General features: G+C 33.0%; 1 protein-coding gene across 1 annotated transcript in view; it reads right to left on the bottom strand.

Moving 5' to 3' along the window:
* The window catches only part of LOC127733515 (uncharacterized PE-PGRS family protein PE_PGRS54-like), a 73,255-nt gene that overhangs the window by 5,770 nt on the left and 41,302 nt on the right, over positions 1-26,183 (bottom strand). Inside the window, exons 7-8 of the mRNA XM_052242868.1 lie at positions 7,645-8,442; positions 5,911-5,964 (exon numbers count right to left, since the gene is read on the bottom strand). Of these exons, the coding sequence (XP_052098828.1) occupies positions 5,911-5,964; positions 7,645-8,442 (852 nt within the window). The remainder of the gene's footprint in view (positions 1-5,910; positions 5,965-7,644; positions 8,443-26,183) is intronic.

The following is a 26,183-nucleotide window of genomic DNA, read 5'->3' as shown; positions in this document are numbered from 1 at the left end:
CCTAAGTTGTCCTTATCTTCATCTTCAGGTACCGGCTTGAATCATTTTATCACTTCATGCAGAAGAAACTTTCGTTTTTCAATGGCAAATTTCCATGATTCCTTGAGCTTATATTCTTTCTCGTTCCTTATACGTCTTTCAGAGGTTTTGATCTTTTCTGTTAACTGAATCGATGGACATCTCCTGTTTGTTCCAAAATCAGTTTGAGATACAATTTCCGGGCTGTTGTCTGTTAAAGAATAAAAACAACACTTTATAAATTGCATGCGTCCAAAGCATTTTTCTGGATTTTTATTCATCAGGAACGCTCAAAGCCGAATATGTGAAAGCCAAGAGTGTAGAAGAACTGTAACAATTAATTTGATTTGATTTTTGGTGTTTTAACGCCACTTTTAAGCACCGCTTTTGGGCTATTTCGTGGCGGCCAGTTTTTTATTGGTGGAGGAAGCCGGAGTGCCCGGAGAAAACCACCGACCTTCGATAGGAAAACTGACAATCTTAGTCAATTAAGATTGGAGTCGAGTGCAGCCGAACGAGCGGGGTTCGAACTCACAACATCAGTGTTGACTGGCTAGTGATAACAGTAGTAACTACTAAGACCACTCGGCAACCGAGGCCCCAATTGTAACAATAGAAGAGCTATATGACCAAAAAGGACCTTAAACAATAGCCAAATCCATATAAAGCCGATTTTGCCTGAGGGAGTTGAAACCTTAGTTTCTTTATAATTTAGTACCGAAGTACTGACTAATGATCTGTTGATAATTCGGGGATAGATAGTCCACCAACAGCGGTATCGACCCAGTGTTATAAAAAATCAAAACAACACTCTATAAATTGCATGCTTCCGATACGCTTTTCTGGATCATCCATCATCAGGAACGCTCAAAGTCGAAAGTTTGAAAGCCAAGGATGAACCGAAAAGGACATAAAAACAATAGCCAAACCCATCAAATGTCACCTTTGCTTTGGGAAGCTGAAACCTCAGATTTTAAATGATGTTTTGATTAAAGTTGTTCCCATTTTATAAGAAGCCAAAGAATGTACACCTTAACCGTCCAAAACTCGATCGTCAACAATGCTTTCGTTTTTCTTTTTGATGAAGATCAAAAGTTTTATGTGGCATTGGTTCCCATTTGTCAGTGGTTTCGGATCTATTGTTATTGTGTTGTGTTCCTAACTCCGACGCTAACGCTATCAAGGACGCCTCTTAGGCCCATTCATTAATGCCAGTTTTTATGCTCCATGCATATTGAATAAACATTTTGTTTGTGTTGTATCCATTCTTCTCAATCCATTGTTTGACAGAACCCGTTTTTCTATACCGATTTGTGGCTTCATTTTTTGCTTGGTTATTATTGTATCTTCATCATTTATGGAAGATGTACCTAGCATTTTTACACTTTCTCCAAGTTTTACTAAACTGCTCTGGTATTTGTTATATCTAACATTTTGAGCAGGTTTGGGTATCGTTTTGTTATATTTGGTGATTCTTGTAGAATCTCTGCTGCAATAGAATTGGTGTCGTTAATGTTAGTACTGTGCTTTTCTTTCGTTCTATTCGTTTGCTGTGAAATTTCGAAGGAGTTAATTAATTATCAGATATGCATATGGTATATTATCGAGACGTCCGTATTTTGCGAGTTATTATGAATTACTGATTGAAGTTTGTTTTGTGATCTCTTGTAGAGCTTTATTATTATACATCATGTCGTTCAACACTATTTCTCCCTCTTCCCCCGAGTTGCTCCGTTTGGCTGTCGTTTTCAGCACATTTTCCGAGATGCTCACAGCAACTTATAATATATGATTTGAGATACTCATTACTGCTCCAGATATTTTTAGAGTTGCTCATAGCTGCTCTCAATATTTTTATAGATGCTCATAACTGCTCAAGATCCTTTCGAGTTGATCAGGACTGTTCCGATGTTATCCGACATGATCATAGATGCTCCTGATTATTTTCGGATTGATGAATTTTAGAAAATCTAAATAAAGTCTTTGCACTCTCCCTCCCCCCGAAAAAAACCCAAAAAAATATAGGACGATATTTAGTGACACTTTTAACTGATTAAATTCTTTGGTATGTTCCTCGTTCAAATGTTTGAATGTCAAAGTATATATGTAGGACTCTGAACCGCGATGGTACTCCGAACCGGGATGGTCACGCTGAAATGTGATGGTCTGCGCTGAAGTGCGTTGGTTAACACGCTGAAGTTATTGCAATGTTTAATTATATAGACCGGTGGCATCTTTTATTAGAAACCTAGAGAACGTATTGTGATATGTTACAGTATCTTGTATATTTTTTTTGTTACCTGTTTATTGTATTATAATTCATGATTATTATTGTATATTTACCTAATGGTACACTTACTAGTATATGTGTCTGAGCGTTGCTTAATAATACAATCTTAAAATTTTGAGAGAAAAAAAAGAGAACGACACCGCCAAGTTCATTTTTGCTTGACTTATGTCGAGACGTATCACATGTTCCTCAAATAACTTTAGAATTAGCTGCGTCTCCGCTGATCAGGAGAAATTGGGACGTACATGTAGGGACCAGTCGGGTTTATTTCGGTCTAACTTGCTATAGAGGATTAACACTGTAACCACAATAAAATTAGGCTAGAGTGCTGGTTTTCTTACAAAACAGGATTTATCTCGGGAATAAAACAAAATTATCTCAACATGTTGCTAAAAATTAAAAAGAGAAGTCAAAATTAATATTTAGATCATTTGTTTTATTAGTCTTACAAAAGGTTTGCGGCATACTTCTGAAAACTGGTTAACACATGTATAGATCAAGTTCATCTTTCAGCCGCTTTGCATTTTTGTAACCTCCACCTGCACTACTCAAAACTGTTCGAAACTTGAATCGTTGTTGCTTTCTTGTTCCTTTCCTTTCCTTTCCTTTGTTAGCATGAAACCTTCATTTACAAAATCTTATCCTCTTGCCTACGATTTGTATTTAAAGTAACGTTGTATTTGAAAACGTCGCAATAGTCAAGCGTCATGCCAAACCATCGCACTTCAGCGAAAGGACCATCGTACCCCAGTGCGGACCATGAAACTGCAGCATCCCCATCGCACTTCCGAGTCCTACATATATGGTACCTGATTCACGAAATCTGTGAACACTAAACACCTGCAAACTAAAGAACGATTCAAATTGAGTCAAATATTCGGCATTGGATCAAAACAATATTCTAGTTTGAAAAATAAAATGAAACGTTTTTTGACGCCCGTCTATGTGATATGACACTTGATAATCGAATTTACTTCTATGCAATTCTTTTCTTTGCAATATGTTAAATTTCTATGAGCCAGACTAAGGTACAGGTATTGTTTTGACATGAAATGACTGTCACTTTATTTAAAATTCAGACGAAATAGTGTGAATATTCTAATTTGCAGAATTTAACATAGAAAGCAGCGGAACATACCTACATATGTTAAATTTTCCGTATAGAAATTTAGAGATTATTTCAAGATAGATTGGGTTATTCTTTGTATGTCCTTTCTGGTCATAAAGATCCTCACGTAGTCAATTACATATTACATATACATATCAATAATTTTCTATGTGATTTACGGTATACGTCATGGTTAAATATGTTTTTATTACTTATCTATTGAGACTTCTCTGCACTAACTCTTTATGCCTTCCTCTATATTCATGCACTACATTTCCTTGGTGCACTTGGGTCAATATCAACATAACCTTAGTTTTATTATAAAATGACATGTACAACACTTGTTTTAATATGTTTTTACCTGTCATTTGTCTAGATTGTAAATGTTATTGATTTGCAATACGTCAGTTCCGGGATACGGTAGTTAGTTGAATCTGTCATGTGACTTCCATCACCACGTGACCAAAATGTAGGCATCATCACTTCTAACACATGTCGAGCGAACGGGTGAAAAAGTTTGATCTTATACTGCACAAATTATTTGGGAAATTAAAATCTAATAAGTTGGTCACCCTCCCTTCATTCGTACGAGAATTAAGATTACGGAACATAAATTATTTCTAGAATACCCTGCAGAATGACGATTTGATAGGGCTGGAAACTGTAATAGAGCAGGGATACAGGTTCGCCTTCTATTTGGTAAATGACGTCATAAAGGCGTGCGAAATTGAAGATCTTTTCCGGTGAAAGACATAATTCCAGAAATAGCCTATTGATTCTTATCATCTTTCGAATCTTTATGATTGAGCGTGTTCATGAAAATGAATCTAGAAATAAGATTTGGACCCAACAAATATATAAAGTGTTATTTTCCTTTTCTACCATTTTCATTCACAAATTTATTGGTTTTTACAGTTTCCTTGTCAACGTTTTTTTTTAAATTGATACGACAAAAAGGCTATGTGGGAGTACGTTAATGAGGCCAATAATGACCGGAAAGTGTATGGCAACACAAGAAGTTGTATAAACAATTTAAATAGAAGATATCAAAGCCATCATACACCAATTTCTTCAAATCGCGCAGTACATAACATTAAACAAAATGTTATTTCTGTCCTAAGTCCAATATTGTGAACCGACATCATTTTCGTTCTCGTGAATTAGGATGTATCATATACCAATATATAAATAACACATAGCTGAGAGGGTGATAGAGCAGATTGTTACCCCGAGAAAACATTGTCAACTGAGGCGAAGCCAAGGTTGACAATGTCTTTTCGAGGGGTAACAATCTGCTCTATCACCCTCTCAGATATGTGTTATTTAATTTATTATACTGAATGTTCTGTTATTACTGTCGATTAAATTTCAAATTCAAAGTAATAAACTATGACGTCTTATACATAACAACCATCCGTATTTAATAAAGCGCACACTTGATCAAGCGTTTCCGTGAAGGGTAATAGAGTAAATTAACACCCTCGTATAAGCCAATCAAAATGTTGCATTTTTACGTGAAGTATAATAAATGTTTATGTCACTTTTGATCATATAGCACTTCACGTGTTAAAGAACTTATACATCCTCGGCTTTCATTTTTTGGCTTAGAGTGTTCCGGATGAAATGTAATCCAGAAAAGCGCTACGATCAACTTAAATTTATTAGTTTGTTTTTTATTTACAACTGTGTGAGACTTGGAAATGGCATGATTGGTGGTTGAAACACCTGCATTTTATTCATTTGTGCTTAATGTAAGTCCAACTTTTAAATAGTCCCACCTCCGCTTCTTCATATTTCAATGTTAAAAAATTTACAGTCATACCCTTTATATTTAATAAAAGATCTTACGACTGAAATTGATAACAAGCTACCTCCGATCATTTTCCCTAGATTGTGTGCGTGTGTGATCAATTGTTTTCGAAAATAATATTCAAAAGTAGATTGCATGCGAAAGGGCGAAATCAAAAACAATCATATAATTTAGGAGTAAACCGTTTATTTTATGATATATAACAACCACCACGAAGATAGAAATGTAAGGGTATTTGTTCAACAAGTTCAGGCGTCTAGTGGATATATATTTAATAAACAGCACCTGTAAAAAAGAAATACATAATGAATTTATATAGAAAAATAAAGTAAATGCCAAGTCACGTACCTGTTTTAGCAGCCTGTAGCAAAAATACAATGTACGAAGAATACTCGAAATGTTTTAATATATTATGAGAAGTTCATATTTAAGTTAATCATTTAAAATGTTTGTACAGCAAACTTAGTTATCAATAACTTATCCAGATGAAGAGTTGTGGGTTATAGCAGCTTTCTTATAGAAAATTCTCATTCTGATCTATCCTTTTACACTTAATGTGCATTGACTGTAGCTGTCCCCCCCCCCCCCAAAAAAAAAAAAAAAAACAAAATGATATCAAGAGTAACTGTCAACAGCTAAAACGTTAAATATGAATATTTGATAATCACTGATTTATATTCTTACCTTTTCCTGATGCTCTACCACCTAATCCAGCTCTTAAACTTCCTTGAAGGGAACCTGTGAAAGGTACAATTATTTAGTCGTAATTATATTAAGGTGATACATAACACTACAGGGAGATAACTTTTTAAAAATCAGCTGAACGTTTTAATCACGTTCTATTGTTAAGGAGATGTTAAGCTTCTCAAAGATTAAAATTAGTGTTTGTCAAACTGCTATATATAATTTTTTCTGATAAAGTGTGTGGTTCAAGTTTTTTGAAATTTTTATATTTTTGTCAAAGTGTCAAAGTAAATATTTGGTCAAAATTTTATGAAAATTAAACGAGCCAAATTAATTTTAGTCAAGGTGTTTGGTACCACCTTAATTTCAATCAAGTGGGGTATACATGTACCACAATGATAATATTGAATTTGGTTTAACAACATTTGTATGTTGAAAAAAAAAGTTTGGTATGCGTCCTTAAGACTACTACTCGTCAAAACATAATAGCAACAACAAAAAGAAGGAAATAATAAGTCGAAAAAATAAAAACACACAAAACAAGTTTATCAAAAAAGAAAATAGATTAAAAAAAAAAAAAAAAAAAAAAAAAAAAAAAAAAAAAAAAAAAAAAAAAAAAACAAGCATAGATGTCATCATAGTTGAAATTTTACAGGAGTGGTAAATTTCTGTATCACAACATAAAAACGAGAATATATGCTTGTTTATATTTAAGTTGCACTTAAGGGTGTTTGTTTTCAATGTATTGTTAAATATTCCTTATTATCGTTAAAATAACTCAAGACATACATGTTTCTCATGAAGTTAAACTTTACGGTACAATAACCTGTGAAAAGTTGGAAAATTTGTTTGATTATATTGGATTGAATTGGTGTTATGACACATACAATGCCGCTTGTGAGGTTTTCGGAAAATATTTTTTCGTACGAACCAAAGTGTATTTGAATAGAAATAAAAATATGTATTGCTAACTGTCCCAAAATATCAATGAAAAGATAGCTGTTGCGGAAAAGATCAGATAAATCTTGCTCAAAGTTTTTATATGTGTCACAAATCTTCGTGAAAATCAATATGTCATTGGCATATTTATTAGTTTTATTTGGTGGGACATCAATAATTGCCTTTACAAATAATTCGTGTGTGCGTGCTACAATTCAAGGGAAATAAAACAGTATTTGATGATATCGTACGCTTCATTGTTTTATGGGGATGGTAAAGGGTTGCTTTCGTGCAACGTGTTTGCAATTTATTCAATGTGTTTTCGTGCTTGAAGCTTATTACTGACAAAGTTTCGTAAAAATTGAAGAAAAAGCAACGTGCAAACTATTTTTTGTTTGTTCATTGTGAAATGTACATTTTATTTCCTGTTCGTCCGTACACATATCCCCTCTTTACAACCCTCTTTTAATGTCATTGTAATAGAGTAAGTCCTGACATTTTAGAATAAAGCAAATACTCAAAATAAAAAGGATTGCAGAACGCAACTCTGGTTTGATATTTTTTCATTAAGATTACAGGTATTTTCTATTTATGACTTGTATTTTAAAATCAATTTGAGTTCATTTCTTAGAAAGATATGCTTGCAATAAATGTGAGTTTACTATCTTTTTTAATGTTTAATTTCTAGACATGTATGTTATAGAAAAAGAGAGGCGAAAGATACCAAAAGGATATTCCAACTCATAAATTATTTATAACATATCCTGAATGACGCCGATGATTTTCTATATTTACCTGAGAGGCTAGAACTGCCAAATCCACTAGTTCTTCTGGCAAAAGCACTTCCGAATCCACCAGAAATTCCACCACCTAAACTACCTGTCAATCCCCCGGTACTACCTCCAAACCTTCTAACCTGTCCGGCAAATCCACCCCCAAATCGTCCAGAAATTCCACTACCAACACCTCCGAATGCAGTTCTTCCGGCTGAACCAGAAAATCCACCACCGAATTGACCAGAAAATCCAGAACCAAGACCTCCACCTAATCCACCTCCGATAATACTGCCAAATCCCCCGATTCCACCAGTCAACCCACCTCCTATGCTACCAGTGTAATAAGCTTGTTGAAGAGCAGATACATAATACATCAATCTGAGGTAAGCACTGTAACTGATGGTAATTGACTGACCGGCACCACTTCCAATCAGGTTGCCACCTCCCAATGAGGCAGCGAGAGCACCACTCAGAGAACTGGATATTCCACTTCCACCAACTCCACCGCCCAATGAGGCAGCAAGAGCACCACTCAGAGAACTGGATATTCCACTTCCACGACCTCCACCTCTACCACCCAATGAGGCAGCGAGAGCACCACTCAGAGAACTGGATATTCCACGTCCACCAACTCCACCGCCCAATGAGGCACCAAGAGCACCACTCAGAGAACTGGATAATCCTCTACTACCAAGTCTACTGCCAATTAATGAGGCACCTAGTGCACCACTCAAGGAACCGGATACGCCACTACCACCTATCCCACTTCCAAAACCAAGACCCAAGTTGCTACCAATTGACCCGCTTACAGATGCACCTGCGAAACCAGAGAATTAAATATCAAAAATATTATTTGGTGTATAAGATTTCTTTCTGTAAAGTATATGTTTTAAGAGAACTACTAGTTGATCACATATTTTCAAAAACGATATTCTAAACATATATAAATATCAATCAAGTATTGTATACTAAATGATTAGATAAGTTATAAAGTTATTGTAATGTTGATGAAGACCAAGCTTGTAGATATATTCTATGGCTTTGTGTTGTTGCGTAAATGTCAAATAGATGTAATACCAATATATCCTTTTACTCGTTCTTTGGATAAGAAATGAGCGGTTTACTTTCTAACCTATAGTAATATCTCAGACTTTTGATTTTTCAGAAGAATGTTGTGTTTAAAGTTATGAAATCAGTGTCACATACCTCCTCCGCTGCCACCAAATTTACCACTGGCATGAGTAAGAGAACTTGTAAGCAATAGAGCAAAACATGTTATGCAACTATTCATCATCATGTCTAAAATGAAGAAAGATATATTGCAGTTTTAAATCTGAATTGTAAAGTTTAATCACTTAGAAATATCTTCAGTGGAAAATTTGCCATAAATATATTCTGTGTGTGGTCATTGTTTGTATATATAGTGTGTCTTAGCACTTTTATTCAAAACTGTCTTCTTTGGTAAAACAAAAACCGGAAATGATTAGTTAAAGGGTTAATTAAAGGATAAATGCAATTAACTTGTGAGAGTTTTCTTTTAAATAAAGATGGTCTTATAAGGATACTATAATTTGATCTTCAAATGGTAATAACTTAATTTATGTTTCACAAATTCATTTTATTGATTAAAAATACAAAAACTTTGCATTGCTGCTGATATTCTTGCATCAGAAAATAGATACATTTATATTTAGTACATTTATTTTAATGTAAAACTAAGATTATGAGGAATGAATACCTTAGATATAACATCGTTTAAAAATAGTGTACTATAATACATTTCTCAATAACATGCATAAAAAAATTAAATGAATCCAATATTTTACAACGAATATCATTTCGTATACCACAGAAAATAATAATATAATATTAAATGCTTTGACTAGAGACAAAACTTAATGATAGAATTTTGAAGACAAAAAACACGAAAAGAAAGCTCTTATACTAGTATGCTTTCAGAAAGGAAAAGAAAAAGAGGTCACCATCCTGATATTCTGGCATCAGAAAATACTATGTGAAAATAATAAAATAATTTATGACTGCATGGATTGTGCTGCCCATGACAATGTCACGCCTTTGTATAGGAAAACAAGCGATAAGCATTATTTAAATCGTAAGTTCATGACTGTAGCATATGAATGTAATTATAAGAATTGAATTTTTCTTTTTTTTTTGTAATTTTTAAAAGGTTATAAAAGCGTTGATCGTGCGCACATTTTTAGAGGAAGCGCTTCAAACAAAAAATGCTTCAGTCAATGCTTTTACACCCCACTAAACTCACAAAAAGGAGCATTCAATTTTTAAATTATATAATAAGTAGCTTGATAACAAGCACGCGGTGACCTATACTGTTAAATATATTTTTGAAAAACGTATACCTCAATACTACCCTAAGTATAAAATAAGGAGATGTAGTATGATTGCGAATGAGACAACCGTCCACCAGAGTTCAAATGACGTGATATAAGCAATTATAGGTCACTGTGCGGCCTTCAACAATGAGAAAAACCCATACCGTATAGTCAACTACAAAAGGTCCAGACATGACAAATGTGAATCAATTCAAACGACAAAACTAACGGCCTTATTTATAACAATACAAATTACGAAAAAAACAAATATAACAAACATTAACCAACGACAACCACTGAATTACAGACTCCTGACTTTGGATATGCACATAAAAATTGTTGCGAGGATGAACAGGTTTGTGCACGCTCAACCCTCCCCTTACCAACTGGGAATATGGTGTAACAGCACAACATAATAGAAAGTGTAAAATCAGATGCAAATAGCTTAACTCAATTCTTTTAAAATATTAAAGCATTCTTTTAAAATATTAAAGCATTCCTTTAAAATATTAAGGTGACTGGAAGAATTTTACAAATAGGATTGAATGGGTATTTTTGAAAGACATAGTATGTACCACTCAAAAACAGATATCAAAAAGGTAAAACGTTAGAGAAGAGATATTTTTGGAAGTCCTTATCCCTTTTATGTTTATTTCGAATTAAATCTAGACTATAAAGTTTTTGTCTAGTCAACAGAGTCCAAGGTAAGGAGAAGTTTGGCACGCCCGCATGCATGCTTAACCTCGTCACATTCTGTATGTGCCTGTCTCAAGTCAGAAAAAGTCAATACTAATATAAAACACTTAGTTGTATCATAATGTTTAGATACATCAAAAATTTAAATACTGAAAATATATCTTTTACTAAATTTCTATTAAAATAATTCAAAATGATGCAATTTTCATATTGAATTCAACTTTAATTACAACAGCATTCATGTGCAGTAAAAATGTACATAATATTTTGACAATAAAACATCATACCTTTATTTTTCTTGGTTGTCTGTGGAACTGACAGGAGAATGTGAGGAGGACCTTGGTTATTCTTGTTTATATCAGTGCGCGTACGTGTTTTCTATTTTATTCACGGGCATTAACTGTCACATTAACACTAACACGGAATTGTAAACGTTGTGTGTTACATGATTTTGAACCGCAATATAAACATTTACTTCTGCTTAAGATGTAATTTTATTGACAAATATTAATCAGTCTGATTTATTTGTCCTTTTTCATTTTTTTCATAAATTTTAACATCAAATCTCTTACAATGGGTATTACGTAATTTGTGATTATTTATATAAACATATAATTCCGGCTTCATGGAAACGATATGTGTCTCAAGAATAAGAACACCAGGTTCAATCGAGATCAGAATTAGATTACACAATCCAAGGTCAGATATGATATTGAATATATTACGGTTCAACAATGAATATGTCTTCCTGTCTTGTAAACTTACTAAAGAGGTCTGGAACGATATGTAGTGAAAGTATTCGAAAGACAAGAAAATGTATTTTAACAAGTTGTTCAAATAAATTATTGCATTTTGAATATTCTATATGTGCGTATGTCATACTAAATATACACTGGTTTTTTTTATTCTGTTGATAAGAAAAATATTTTCTCAAAATACGATATCCTACTTAGTTCAACGGAGATACCATTATCTTCTATTAGCTATATATAGAGAGGGATAACTCATTCTTTGTATAAAAAAGTCACTCTGTTTCCAATTAAAAGTTCTCTGAAATTGACATCATTAAGGTGCTTGATATTTTTAACCCCGAAACACATTTTTTCCCCTCTGTCCGTTCATCCCACATAGGATACATTTTTTGTTCAAATAACTCCTCCCACAGTTTTCAAGCTACAACCTCCATATTAGGCAGGATGTTGGTACATCTACTGAGGGTGTGCATATTATAATTACCTTTTAACATATCACTGAACACTGGATGTTGAATTTAGTCATTTTTGTGAAGTTATGGATGCAGGGTACATGGTTTGTCCTACAGTTTCAATCTTGAAAAAGAGCTGGAAGAAACCAAAAGGACAATCAAAACTCTTAAGTCGAAGAGAGAGTCAGACCGACAACACACCATCAACTATTGGAATATCGTATCAACTTGGAGACATATACTCCATATCCAGGCACTGCTGGAGTGTTGCTACATAGATGCAAGGATACAGATACACATAATTCAGCCTTATATCTTGACTAACATCAAGATATTGACACTAACGGTCGGTTGAGTTCAAAACTATAAGACAAATAGATGATTTCAGCTTTCAAATTATTAACTTTCCATTTCTATTCAGTTTGTTCATCCACTAGAACTTTCCTTCGGATAACGTCATCGCACAAAAATTAATCTTAAAGTTATTGAACAAAACATTCACTGGAATGATGCCCGGCGAGAGGTTCCCGGAAAGTTTCTGGATAAAAGAACTAAATTTATTTCATCCAAACGGCATCAACAGGAAGCAGTTTTCGTTGATAGAGGTGTTCATCAATTTTATTTATACTTATATTTACACACACTACTACATTTTTACAGTATTTGATGTATAAATACGAAGCTACGTCGCAGTAGTTCGTCTTAATATATATATTACACACCTCTATCTAAGAAAACTGCAATATGTTAATGAGTCAAAGCAGCCATTCCAAAAATGCTTCAATTGCCATAGGAGTGATATCAGTAAGAAGCCACATCTCCTAGTTAGTCAAAATTTCTGACAATCGGACCACAAACTTGAAGACTTAAACCGTATGAAATGCCTAGTGATAGCACAAAACATTCACTGGAATGATACCCAGCGAGAGGTTCAGGAAAACTTCTGGATAAAGGAACTAAATGTACATCATTCAAATGGCATCTACAGGAAGTACTAGCAGTTTTCGTTGATTGAGTGTGTTCATCTACTATTCTTTTGCATATATTTACACTAACTACTATACATTTTGACATTGTTGAACGTATAAATACGCAGCCACGTCAACATATGATAGTATTGAGTTTTTTTTTCAAAACTTACCTGAATTACTGAGTTATTTTTTAAACAGTAAAACAAAATAGTATTATATTGCATTTGATAGAAACAGTGACACGAACTTCAAGGCCATTTGTTGCGCCGAAATATTTGTCATTCCGAATTTATTACATCTTGTTCGTACAGTTTAGTGTATATTATTATCATATATTGATTTCCTTTATCAAGACTTTTATATTGTTTTCCTTATTATATTAATACCATCTTCCTTATTTGTTATCAATAATAGCCGTCTATTTGTGTGTATATAGAAATTTCAATGGTTCTAATTTCATAATCCTCTTGTCATCATAAATCAAATTAAGGATGCGGCTTTTTTTTAACCTTTTCGGAATTGATAAATATTTCTCTATACTTTATGTACAGATTTAAGAAATCGGTAAAAACATTTGGTACTATTTGTTTTTTAACACATTTCCGTCATAATAATTTTCAAATATTAAAAGACTAAGAACATGTTTTCAAAATTCATAAGCTGTATCTTTAAGATTATAAACTGGTTACGGTAGGATAAACTTATGTATCTCGATTTCCGTGCGCTTTATGGAATAACCTACAATGAGGTCGTGTGCTGGTTATAAAACGGATGTATATTAAAGAAGGTTTAGAGGGTTTGGCGTCATCTAACTAGTTTAACACCGCCACATTCTATATGTGCATGTCCCAAGTCAGGAGCCTGTAATTCAGTGGCTGTCGTTTGTTGCTGTATATCATTTTTTTTTTTTCGTTCATTATTTTGTACATAAATCAGGCCGTTAGTTTTCTCGTTTCAACTGTTTTACATTTGTCATTTCGGGGCCTTTTATAGCTGACTATGCGGTATGGGTTTTATTCATTGTTGAAGGTCGTAAGGTGACCTATTATAGTTGTTAATGTATGTGTCACTTGGTCTCTTGTGTAAAGTTGTCTCATTGGCAATCATACCACATCTTCTTATTTTTATATGTAAAAAGAGTAATGAACGGACTTGGAGATCTAACAATTACCCAACAAAATCCTGATGGCAATAAGAAGACGATATCTGTACATTTATTTCTTAAACTAGTTGTGTTTCGAATTTTTCATTGGTATACCAACTTAATGACATAGGTATAAACACTCTTGCATGTAAATGTAACTCTATCTCTTAATCTGTTCATTGAACATTTCTTGACATTGCAGTGTAGTTTTTCTATATTGGATATGGTAATAACCGCAGATCACTTTAATATAAAATAAAAATATATTACAGCATGGTTCTCTGTATATCTACAATAATAATTCAATGACCTTCATCAAAAGGTAATATGTAAAGGTTGACACTTTTTTAAAGTAATTCTATAAATCTCAATTTTATAAATAATGCAAACAAAAACGTCCTATCTGTGTTTTTGTTTGATGTTTTTCTTTGTATCGATCTGATGAGTTAAGCCTTTTTCAACTGATTTTTATATATTGTTCTTATGTCGTGCTGTTACACCACTGTCCCAGGCTAGGGGAGGGTTGAGCGCTCACAAATATGTTTAACCCCGGCACATTCTTTATGTGCCTGTCCCAGGTCAGGAGCCTGTAGTTCAGTGGTTGTCGTTGGTTCATGTCTGTCAGGCTTATTTTTCGTAAATTGTTTTGTTATAAACTAGGCCGTTAGTTTTCTCAATTGAATTGTTTCAAATTTTACATGTCGGGGCCTTTTATAGCCTACCATACGGTATGAGTTTTTCTCATTGCTGAAGGCCGTACGGTTGCCTATAATTGCTTACATTCATTTCATTTGAACTTTGGTGGATAGTTGTCTCATTGGCAATCATACCACATCTCCTTATTTTTGTATTGAATTTGCTGACTGCCCACCATAAACTAAAGGATACCGGATTTATTACGAATAAAGAAACAAAAATATTATAATATGTGTAATATAACCATGGAAGGGAAAAAAGAATAATTTGGTTCAATAATTATGGTTTGTATTAGAGAAATAATTTGTTTTCCTCGTCCGAAATAGTAGGAACCATATAACAAGTGTATTTTATGAAATTTATATCAATAATTACATTAGCAATGTCTCGGACAGTGCGGATCAACTATAAAAGTTACATCCCTAGGAAATATCAATTATATAAAAAAAAATGCATTCTTGTCAGATTTTTATCAAAATTATATTTAACGGTTTTTAATTGCAATGACTCGGACAAGTTCGAAAATCAGTGCCGATCAACTATTTTAAAAGAGTCCACTTGGAAATATTAATCATAAATTGCTCCGAGGTAATATGTATTCTTGTGGGAGGTATTTAGTTGCGACTGCTTTCTCTCTGGTCTGCAAAAAAGTAAAATAACAAAAATGCCGAACTCCAAGAAAAATTCAAAATGGAAAGTCCCTTATCAAATGGCAAAATCAAAAGCTCAAACACATCAAACGAATGGAAATAACTGTCATATTACTGACTTGGTACAGGCATTTCCTTATGTAGAAAATATTGGATTAAACCAGGTTTTATAGCTAGCTAAATGAGTGTGTTTGTACGCACATTCTAAATAAGCATATAATGAATGTATTAGTTTCTCCTTGTCACAAAATGTAATCCAAGCGAATGACTCAACTCAATGTTTACTGTATGACTAATATTCATAACCCATTTCATCACGGTTTTCCGGTATGCCTAATAATGAAAGTTTCAGTTTATTTATTTCTAAATCGATACATTTATGCTATATAGACGCATGCATGAGTAATTGAATTGAATCGTATGACAATAATAACTTTTAATAGATTTAGAACTTTGAACACAAGAGTCCTGTCCTACGTCAGGAACATGTAATTGAATGGTTATCGTTTGTTGCTGCATATGTTTGTTGGTGTTCTGTTTGTTTATTGTTTTGTACATACATAAGGCCTTTGATTTCCCGTTTGAATTTGCTTTCTTTTTGTCATGTAGGTGTCATTCAGAGCTTGCTATGCAGTTTGGTTTGGCACATCGTTAAAGTTCGTAAATGGTATCTAGTGGATAGGTGTCTCAGTGGCAATCATAGCAAATCTTTTTATTTTTATATTGTTATAACTTTTCTTTCCAATATATTTTAAGCATACTCAAATTTTCTCATCAAAAGGTTTTTACCGAGTGTTTGCATTTTGATCCTTCTTTTGTTTTAACACCCTAATATACATCCAAAACACTCCAAAATAACAGTGTACTTGTCAATAGACAGTAACTTTAATTGTCTGTATGTCTGTCTGTCTATCCGTTTGTCCGTCCCGCTTCGTGTCCGATGTATAACTTTTGTACCATTGAACTTGGGTTGATCAAACTTGGTATGCAGATGTATCATGAAATATTTCATTAGAGCTAACTTCATTTTCAGACACAAAAATTAGGAAGTGCATGTATAAAGGGAAAGTAGACGTTGTAAAGTGAACAATTTTGAATAATCCAACGATAAATAATAAGAAAACGATTACAAAAGGCGCAACGTGCAGATTTTACAATACAGTTTTTGACAAGTGCATTATTGTATACAGTAAAATATTAAAATTATGCTATCATTCTTTAATACACTGTTGAAAAGTGTATTTTCGTATGCCACTTGTACACCATCGTCTTATAAAACTGAGAATGGAAACGGGGAATGCGTCAAAGAGACAACAACCCGACCAAAGAGCAAAAAACAGCCCAAGGCCACAATGGGTCTTCAACACAGCGAGAAAATTCCGAACCCAGAGGAGGGCTTCAGCTGGCCACTAAACAATAATGTATACTAGTTCAGCTAATGGACGTCACATTAAACTCCGAAACATATAAATGGACCAAAATTTAAAAAAAACCCATACAAGACTAACAAAGGCCAGAGGTTCCTGACTTGGGACAGGCGCAAAATCGCGGCGGGGTTAAACATGTTTTTTTTTTTAGATCTCAACCCTCCCCTTATACCTTTAGCCAATGTAGAATAAACAAACACTCAGCAATACGCACAGTAAAATTCAGTTCAAAAGAGGTCCGAGTCAGATGTTAGAATAGGTAACAGAAGAAACTAAGCAAAATGATAATCAACATAAATTAACAAAGGACTACTAGCAGTTACTGACATGCCAGCTCCAGACCTCAATTAAACTGATTGAAAGATTATGTCTTCATCATATGAAAATCAAGCACATCCCTCCCGTTATGGGTTTAGTATCATACCATAATAAAATATACGAGAAGAACATAACCTGTATCATGCCAACAATTGGTTTTAGAACAATTGTGTTTATTTCCGATTCAAAGACCCTATGAGTGAATCAATATTAATTCCAAAAAGATGCCATCTTTAATTACCTGACAACAATATCGTAACTATATCCCTTCTGAATAAGTCTGTTTAAAGGTTTGGTTAGCTTTTGAGATGAATGACTACTGCTTTGTATATAATTTTACCATAAAAGATGTGTATTACCTGAACGTATAAGATGTCTGCACGTTGATTTATATTTACGAATGATGTCCTTGTACCGATGATAAAATTTAGTAAATGTTTTGACAGATTTGTAATATCGAAAACCCTGGTGTAATAATTTTACAGTAATACAGAGATTTCTTTCGTTAAAATCAAATACATTGTTACATACTCGAGCGAATCGAATAAGTTGAGATATATAAACACCATAGGATGGTGCCAAGTGAATGTCACCATCTAAAAATGGATAATTAACAATAGGAAATGAAAAATCATCTCTTTTATCATAAATTTTAGTTTAAGCTTTCCGTTAAAAATATAGATATCAAGATCCAGGAAAGGGCAGTGTTCATTGTTAGTATTAGCTTTATTTAAAGTCAGTTCAGCAGGATAAATCTCTTTAGTGCACATACTAAAGTCATAATTATTGAAAGCCAAAATATCATCCAAATATCTAAAAGTTAATTTTTGTATCAGATGTTGTTTCGGTGGGTCTTTGATGATTTTAGTCATAAATTGTAACTCGTAACAATACAGAAACAGGTCTGCAATAAGTGGTGCACAGTTAGTCCCCATTGTAATTCCGATAACTTGACGATATACGGAATCTCCATAGCGAACAAAAATATTATCTAGTAAAACTTCAAGTGCAGTTATCGTATCAAAGCAGGTCCAATTGACATAGTTCTTTTATTTGTTGTTACTAAAAAATGACATTAAAGAGATGTATACCTTATTACAACACCTTAAGGACTGGAAAGTCAAACTGTTTTACCATATATGTCCTGACGTCGGTTGGTGCATTATATTAATCTTGTCTTTTATCGATAGAAATATTATAAGATACAACTATTGAGGCTAATATTCATTTATTGAATTCTTGCTTTGCATAGCTGCAGATAGGCATCGATTATCGCTTTATCATTTCCATTTTCGGCACAGCATTTTCAGAAATACTTTTTTTTTGTAGTAGAATATCTATACCGACATAAAGTTGAATTAAACAGTTACAATTGGACTGTTATGTCTATGGCCAGAACAATTAATCGATGGTTTACCAGGTGTGTTCTTCAAAATGATTATTTATATGTTCGTACTAACTATTTTTGCAACTGGTAACGTCATTAAAAACCGAAAAAGCACAGAAACTTGTCATCATTTTAAGAAAGAAAACCTAAGATTTTATAATGATTTACAAATAGTTTCAACAACAGAAATATGAAATATGAGGGACCGGGTCAATATTTTCCAGAAAAATTAGCTTCCTTATTTTAAATTATTTACAACTATTATATGGAAATTTTTTCATGGTTTTGATTTTTTAATCCTTATTTAACTATGCGAAGACTTATTGTGTAGTTTTGATTTCATTAGTCTATTTAATGATATATCATTTAGACTCTATTTCATGCTTAATCATTAAGTTTCATATATTCAATAAAATAATTTATATTTTCCTCTTTTGCTTCCCTAATAAATTTCCAGTATTGTAGAAGATTAAAAAATGCAACTATCATATGAAATAGATAATATTTTCATTTCCGTGTAGACGATATCGTTTGAAAAAGCAACTTATGTGCGCACAATTAATTTGCCTTGTCGGTAACACGACACGAAACTTTTAACGAGAAGTTTCATGTAGAATCCATTGGATCTGTTAACAAGAACAAAAAGGTTTGTATTTATTTTTTTATCTATAGTCATTTACTGGATTTTTCTTTAATCTCTCTATCAATTCACCATGATTTGAATTATTTAGTTGGGTAATATCTTAAGGTGAGTTTTTTTTCTCTCTCTCGCACAAATGATGGTACTTTTATCGAACGTCCCTAAACTAGTTAGTTCTGGTTGTTATAAAAATCAGTATCCTTGACGCTTAGGTTTAACTTGCATAAATCTCATAGAATAGAACAAATAAATAACCCCCTCTTCAGCATGGGGTTTAATTCCGGATTGGAGAAATAGTCATATGGCAGAATTTTTAGTACTTCACTAATTTGCACAGCACCAATATTGACGACAGCATTTTCAATAGGATTATAAAAGCCAGAAAAATAAAAATGCTTATGCACCAATTTTTACGTCTTATCAACGATTTTCGGCATATAGAAGAATTTTAAACGGTACCTCCTTTTTGTTTGTTAATCTCCAAAGACATGTTAGTTTTAGAACCAAGACGGAAAAAAATGGGATTATCCGTAAATCTAATAGGTAATATATTTCTTTCAACTTACAACCAAGGGTGGTATTTGAATATAAAGGGCAACTTACGTGACACAAAATATGAATAAAGTACGGAGTATTTTTGCCATATGGTAACTTTATTTCTATACACCGTGAACATTGGGGGTTAATATATAATGTAGATAAAACTATTTATGTTTATTTAGTTATTCAATGAATACAATTTGAATATCTTTGTAATTAAACACCTAATATATTTAGTTATGACGTGCATAACCCGCATAACGGTGGCAAATATTGGAATTTGTTTATTTTAATGTTACATATGCAGACTAGAAAAAGAAAAAAATATAAGGGATGATAGCAGATCCTAAGATGTGGCTGTTATTTCTTTCAAGTGACCATACTTGTAGAGCTTTTGATGCTTTTTTATGGTATTTGATTTGCGCATTTCTTTTAGATTTTTAGGCTAAAGATGGATGATGGTAATATGTCAGTTCCTATGTACAATTATTTATGTTGCAAACTAGGCAATGAAAATGCTGTAAAAACAAGGAGACTGTGTTATACGATATCAGAATATCTTTATGATTACAATTCACTAATTCCTAGTGGTAGTAAAGCTGAAGGTCTAGATTTTAAGCAAAGCGATACCGATATAATGTGTCATCTGAAGTTTGTTCATGTGTATGAACATCCACCAAATTACATGCTAACCGACTGCTTTATCATATCAACAGAAGACACAGCACCAGGATATGTTCGTTTAATATCACATGGTATCAATAGTCCTCTTATTCGTAACTGGTGTATAGAGCATGACAAAAGCAGGTTATTGCTATCAAACAAACTTCTGAAAGAGTACTGTTTAATCTATTTCCCTTATCAAGCTTATATCCATGGGCCTTGTATTGCAGATAAAGATGGAATAACTGATAATGCTTTTTGCTTTAGATGTAGGTCGTGGATTCAACAAGCAAACCCCTGGGTCAAGAGAAAACGTACATGGCCTTCTCCGGAGATGATAAATGAAATAATTAACTTTGGTGTTATGCTTGTACCTATCGGCTGTAAAGATTCACAAAACGAGGACACTGAATGGCGAGTTTCTTTCTCTGTTGCAGAGAAACAGCTTATATATTCATTTTCTCACACACAACTCTTGTGTTATGCATTAATGAAGATATTACTAACTGACGTAATTAATTTGAACCAAAGCTGCAAGGATTTGTTGTGCTCTTATTTCATGAAGACTGTAGTATTCTGGGCATCTGAAGAACTTCCTGTACATGTTTGGAGACCAGAAAATATAATTTCTTGTTTTCAGCATGTAATGAAACGTTTACTTTTCTTCTTGAAATTCGAAAATCTTCCTAATTATTTTATAAGCGAAATGAATATAATAAAAAACAGATATGATGTAGTCCAGATATCAAATGTTGTTAATATGTTAACCGAACTGTATGATAGAGGTATTTATTGTTTCTATCAGTCCAACACGATGTCGACATTTTTTTATTCAAACTGTTTCATTTGGAATTATTTTACCATTTCCAAGATGGATCATATTGACAGCCAGCTAAGGATTATGTTCTCAAATGGATTCTTCGGAAGCGATCAGTTGACTGATTTAGATAAATTACTAAGACTGTTAAACCGACACAAATTGAAATCGCACCGATTCTTGTACTCAACATTAATATCAATAATCTGTAAGCATATCAGTACGCGGGGTACATGCATATTGGAAATCACAAATAAAAATCAGTATAAAAGACATAAACATTTTTTGCCATATTTCATGATTGGAACGCAATGTGATGCATTGTCTGGTTGGCTAAATCTGGCGACTTATTTTTACTGCATGAAACAGTATAGACTATCTTCATATTTAACGGTGTTGATATTGAGTAAATGTCATCAAAATAAAATATTCTTATTCAAGCTTACGGATGACAGTTTGAATAGTACCCTCAGTAACATTGAACATGAAGCAATACAACATGGTGTGATGAATGCTTTTTATGTTTGTAAACGACATCTTACAAGCGAAGTCAAGTTTTCTTTTACATCATGTATTTATCCACTCGAACTGCAGACGGAAATTCGAATGAGAATATTAGTTACTAAATCACCGATTATGTACGGGATGTTTTTACGTTTCCTATGTTTATACCATCTTCATGATCAATCCGGTGTAACATATGCTTTAAAAGATCTATATGACCTAAGGAACTATTTGACCCGACATTGTTATGTTTTAGATTGGAATATTTTCATGGGACAAGCTCACTATAAACTTGGAAATTTTCGAACTGCAATAACACACTTTAAAACGGTTGTTGAATTAGAACGAATTCGCACTATACTTAATGGTGATAGCCCACTACGATACAAGGAATATGCAGAATTAATGATAAACGAAATACAACAGAAATTATGATATGTATTAGTAAAATACGGTTAAAAGCTTTTTTGTTAACTTTTATAAATCCAAACAAGAAACTTTTTTAATATTAATTTAAGCTCTTAATATTATTAGGTTGAGACAAACATATACAATTGTGGACCTGATAGCAGCATCTGTATGAACGGTAGGTCAAACCTTTTTGCAATGTGTAATTGGCGAAGATAGATTACTTATATAAATAACTTTTCTAGTCATTAGTTGAAGTCATATGTAGTAAAACTCCGAATTCATGCTTGACATTCGCTTTGAAAGAAAGGTGACTTAAAACGATATGTTTCGCATGTTTGTGACTTTCGGGAAGTGACAATAAGCATCAATAATAATTTCCCACTTTTGGTAGGATATTTTCAAATTTGAAGAATTTTCCGGTGTTATAATGAATTGTTATACTCGCGCAGAGTCCAACAAAGGTAACAGATGTGTTGTAACTACATGCATACATTCTCACCATTTACAAATAAATGTACTAGGCGTGTTCTTCAAAATAGAAAATCTTTACAAAAAATTGTGCAACTGACAATAACTTGGAATTTAAAAAAAAACTTCAAAAACTATCAACCTTCTTAAAATAACAACATTTTATAATAAATAATGTTCCCGACAGTAATGAAACATTAGAAAACAAATCAAATTTTCCAAATGAAGAGCTTAAAATAATAATAACTGTCATATTGTTTATTATACCCAACGCAACAATTTGTGTAGGGTATATTGTTTTTGACCCGTCCGTCCGTCAGTACGTCAGTCCTGTTCTTGTACTCGCAACTTTTCTCAAACCACACACCAGAATTTCATGAAACTTTGTAGATAATATGGACATACTATGTAGATGTGCATATCGACTGGAAATTATGACTCGTTTTTTTCTAAGAGTTATGCCCTGTGAACTTAGAATTTTGACCTTAATATACTACAGGAATAGGTTGTCAGCGCAACTCTTTTGAAATCACAAAACAGAATTTCATGAAACTTTGTAGTTAAAGAGGACATACTATGTAGTGCATATCCACAAGCATTTTTTATCAGTTGACTTTTGTAGGAGTTATGAGTCGATAAACTTAGAAATCTGGTGAGATTTTTTTGCCCAGTGACAATGTGGGGGCGTGGGGTATGTGAGCGTGCTCATTAAGGTTCTTTAATTTAGAAAGTTAAGAATTGCTATTCTCTTTAATATTAGCAGCAATTGTTGTGGTAAAGGTTTAAGTGGTGATAAATATCTGGTCCCGTATGCATAAAGCTACGTAAGTTAACGTAAATATTTTCCTTAGTAAACACTCAAATTTTTTATCTAAGTGATATGCCTTAAACATCTTAAACTAAGTATTGCCTTAGACAAATCTTTGTTGGTTTAAGTCATGCCCACAAAACGTAAGTGGAAGGCATGAAACCCCTTTAACTAAGAAAACGCTGAGACTATCGTAAGTATAAAGTACCGTAAATTTTCAGAAAAAGATAAAATCAGTCGAAAGTATGCAGTTTTGCAGAAAATGGAAAGATTAGCTACCATGCTAACGTAATTATATATAGATTAATTAACATGAACCTCACCAAACAACTTGGAATGTTTCGCAACGGTATGCACTCCCACCTCTCTAGTTTTCCTCATCACAAGTAACACTTGAGGATTAAATGCACTTGGGGATGAAAGCAAAAACAGAGGAAAGCAGGACAATTGAGAATACGAATAATAAAACGTATCCATTATATGTGATACAGATATTCGATATAAATGGTTTATCACGAAATAACTTTCTAAGCGACGACTTCAACTTAACGATTACGAAACATAGTAGCTTCCATGTAAGCAACAATCCTGTGCCGAAGCAACGCAAGTTTTAAATTATCTTCTTAACTGGGTGACATACATCTTATATACATATGTTTTATTACATACAAATGAAAAGTTCATATCAGAAAAATGTGAATCATCTTTTTTGTCAAACACCCTGTGGAATCATCGCCGATAAAGACCGCTCCAGTGCATTCTAATTCTGTTTTAAAAAATAACGTATCAGGCAAGTTAAAAGGGGAGTCGAGTAAAGTAAACTCATTACGGCTGAAGTTTTGCATAGATCAACTGTAAATGTTGTGGAAGATATCGCTTATAATCCAGAACATATTCATTTGCATTTTAATTCTTTGTCAATTTTTTTCATTTTGGTAAATCTAGTAAACCGATAACAGTGATTGCATTAGACACATAAATTTTACCACTTACCCCATATATTCGGATAAGCGGTCATCCTTGTGTTTATGTTTTTACTAAGGTTGATAGACTAAAAACATATTTTAAATAATCAGACTACAAAAATTTAGCGTATCTTAAATAATCAGGTTACAAAATTATAACTTATCTTGATTAATCAAGCTAAGACAATGAACTGAAGCACAGACCTTTCAAAACCGGCGATATCATGTATCAATGTAGATGCTATGGACGCAGCGACTTTTAAGATAAAGAACAGCAATATATATTGCTACTTCATCGTTTTTCATAAATTTTTGTCTCAAGAACATCTACTCCATATCTATTATTTCAAAAGTAAAGAACATTGTGGTTTAGGTATAATTATTAACTTAAAAACTACCGTTGAAAAAAAAAAGTTTATATTTGTAACATTATGCACTGAGTCTCACTTATGGTTGATATTTGCATTGGTCCATACCTTTCTTATATTACCCGTTTAAATGTCAAGAAAATACAAAAGAGACTTTTATAACAAACAAAGAAAAGGCAACTATTCTAAAAGTGATATCTCAATGGAATTTACCATTGAATTATCTGCAAACCAGTAAAGACTCTATCATCCTATGCAGATAATGGAACCAATACACCAGAAATGAATGTTTACATAAAACTTTTACATACTATCAACTAAAACGGCAACAGGACCTGATGAGCTGTGTGACAAGGTAAAGGTTACAAGAGCGCAATTGTTTGTTACATTTTACGTCAAGATGGTTCTCAGAATAGAATCTTGTACGGCTTCTGATTGGATGATACAGCATTGGAATAACTTTTAATCAAAAGTTTATCTATTTAGCTTTAAAAATCCAGAAAATCAAAATCATATTTTACAAAGTATAGAAAATATATTAAATTTCTGCACATATGAGCCATTAAAAAATTGCCTTTTTCATTAAGCGAAAAAAAGCTATATAATTAAATGAAAGACCATCTCAGTCCAATCATCAGCCTGCAAAAAATGATCAATTAGACATACAAAATACCAATAGACTGGAAACATGCAACGGTCTGTCCTAAAATGAGGAGATAAACACAATGCCATAAAGTATACACCCATTTCTCTAACATGTATAAGTTGTACAAATAATGGAACACTTTTAAAGGAACATCACCAACAAACATATTGTATAATTTCCAACATGACTTTTTAAGAAGAGCTCGTGAGACACTCATTAATATCTTTCATACAAGAACAAGACACTTTCAGACCTTGCAAAGGAAAAGTTACAACATACAAACTGAAGAGCAGATGTCATTGTGATGGACATTGCCAAAGCTTTTGACAAAGTCCGTCGGGAACGGCTAGTTTACAAATCAAAATACTACGACAGAGACAATGGACAGGTGACTTCTAACATAACCGTACATAGACAGTCATGCTAGCTGGAGAACAATCTGAGAAACTTATGGTAACATCTGGAGTGCAATAAGGCACTGTTCTCGGTCCCATTTTATTTCTCATAAAATTTTTTAGGACAAAACACTTTTACAAAACACTTTAAGGCTATTTGCTGATGACAGCATCATCGATAGAAACACCACTTAAATCATCAAAATAATTATGATGAAGTTTGTGTATTTTATTTAATTTGTACCGTATTCATTTTTGATAATTATTGTATGCCATCAATCTTTCAGAATGCAAATGTGCATTTAAAACAACAACGACTACGTCCTTCATGGTTATATACTTCAAGCAGAAACAGCTACAAACTATTTAGGCATATCAATACAAAATCATATAGATCATGAAAATATTATCATATTCAAATCGACATCTTAATTTCCTAAAAAGGAGATCAAACTTTATACAAAACAAATAAAATAAGTATTGTTTATC

The sequence above is a fragment of the Mytilus californianus genome, unplaced genomic scaffold, assembly GCF_021869535.1.
Source record: "Mytilus californianus isolate M0D057914Y unplaced genomic scaffold, xbMytCali1.0.p SCAF_3, whole genome shotgun sequence".
Lineage (NCBI taxonomy): Eukaryota > Metazoa > Mollusca > Bivalvia > Mytilida > Mytilidae > Mytilus > Mytilus californianus.
The sequence above is the reverse complement of the archived record's forward strand: the minus strand, read 5'-3'. Positions and strand labels throughout refer to the sequence as shown.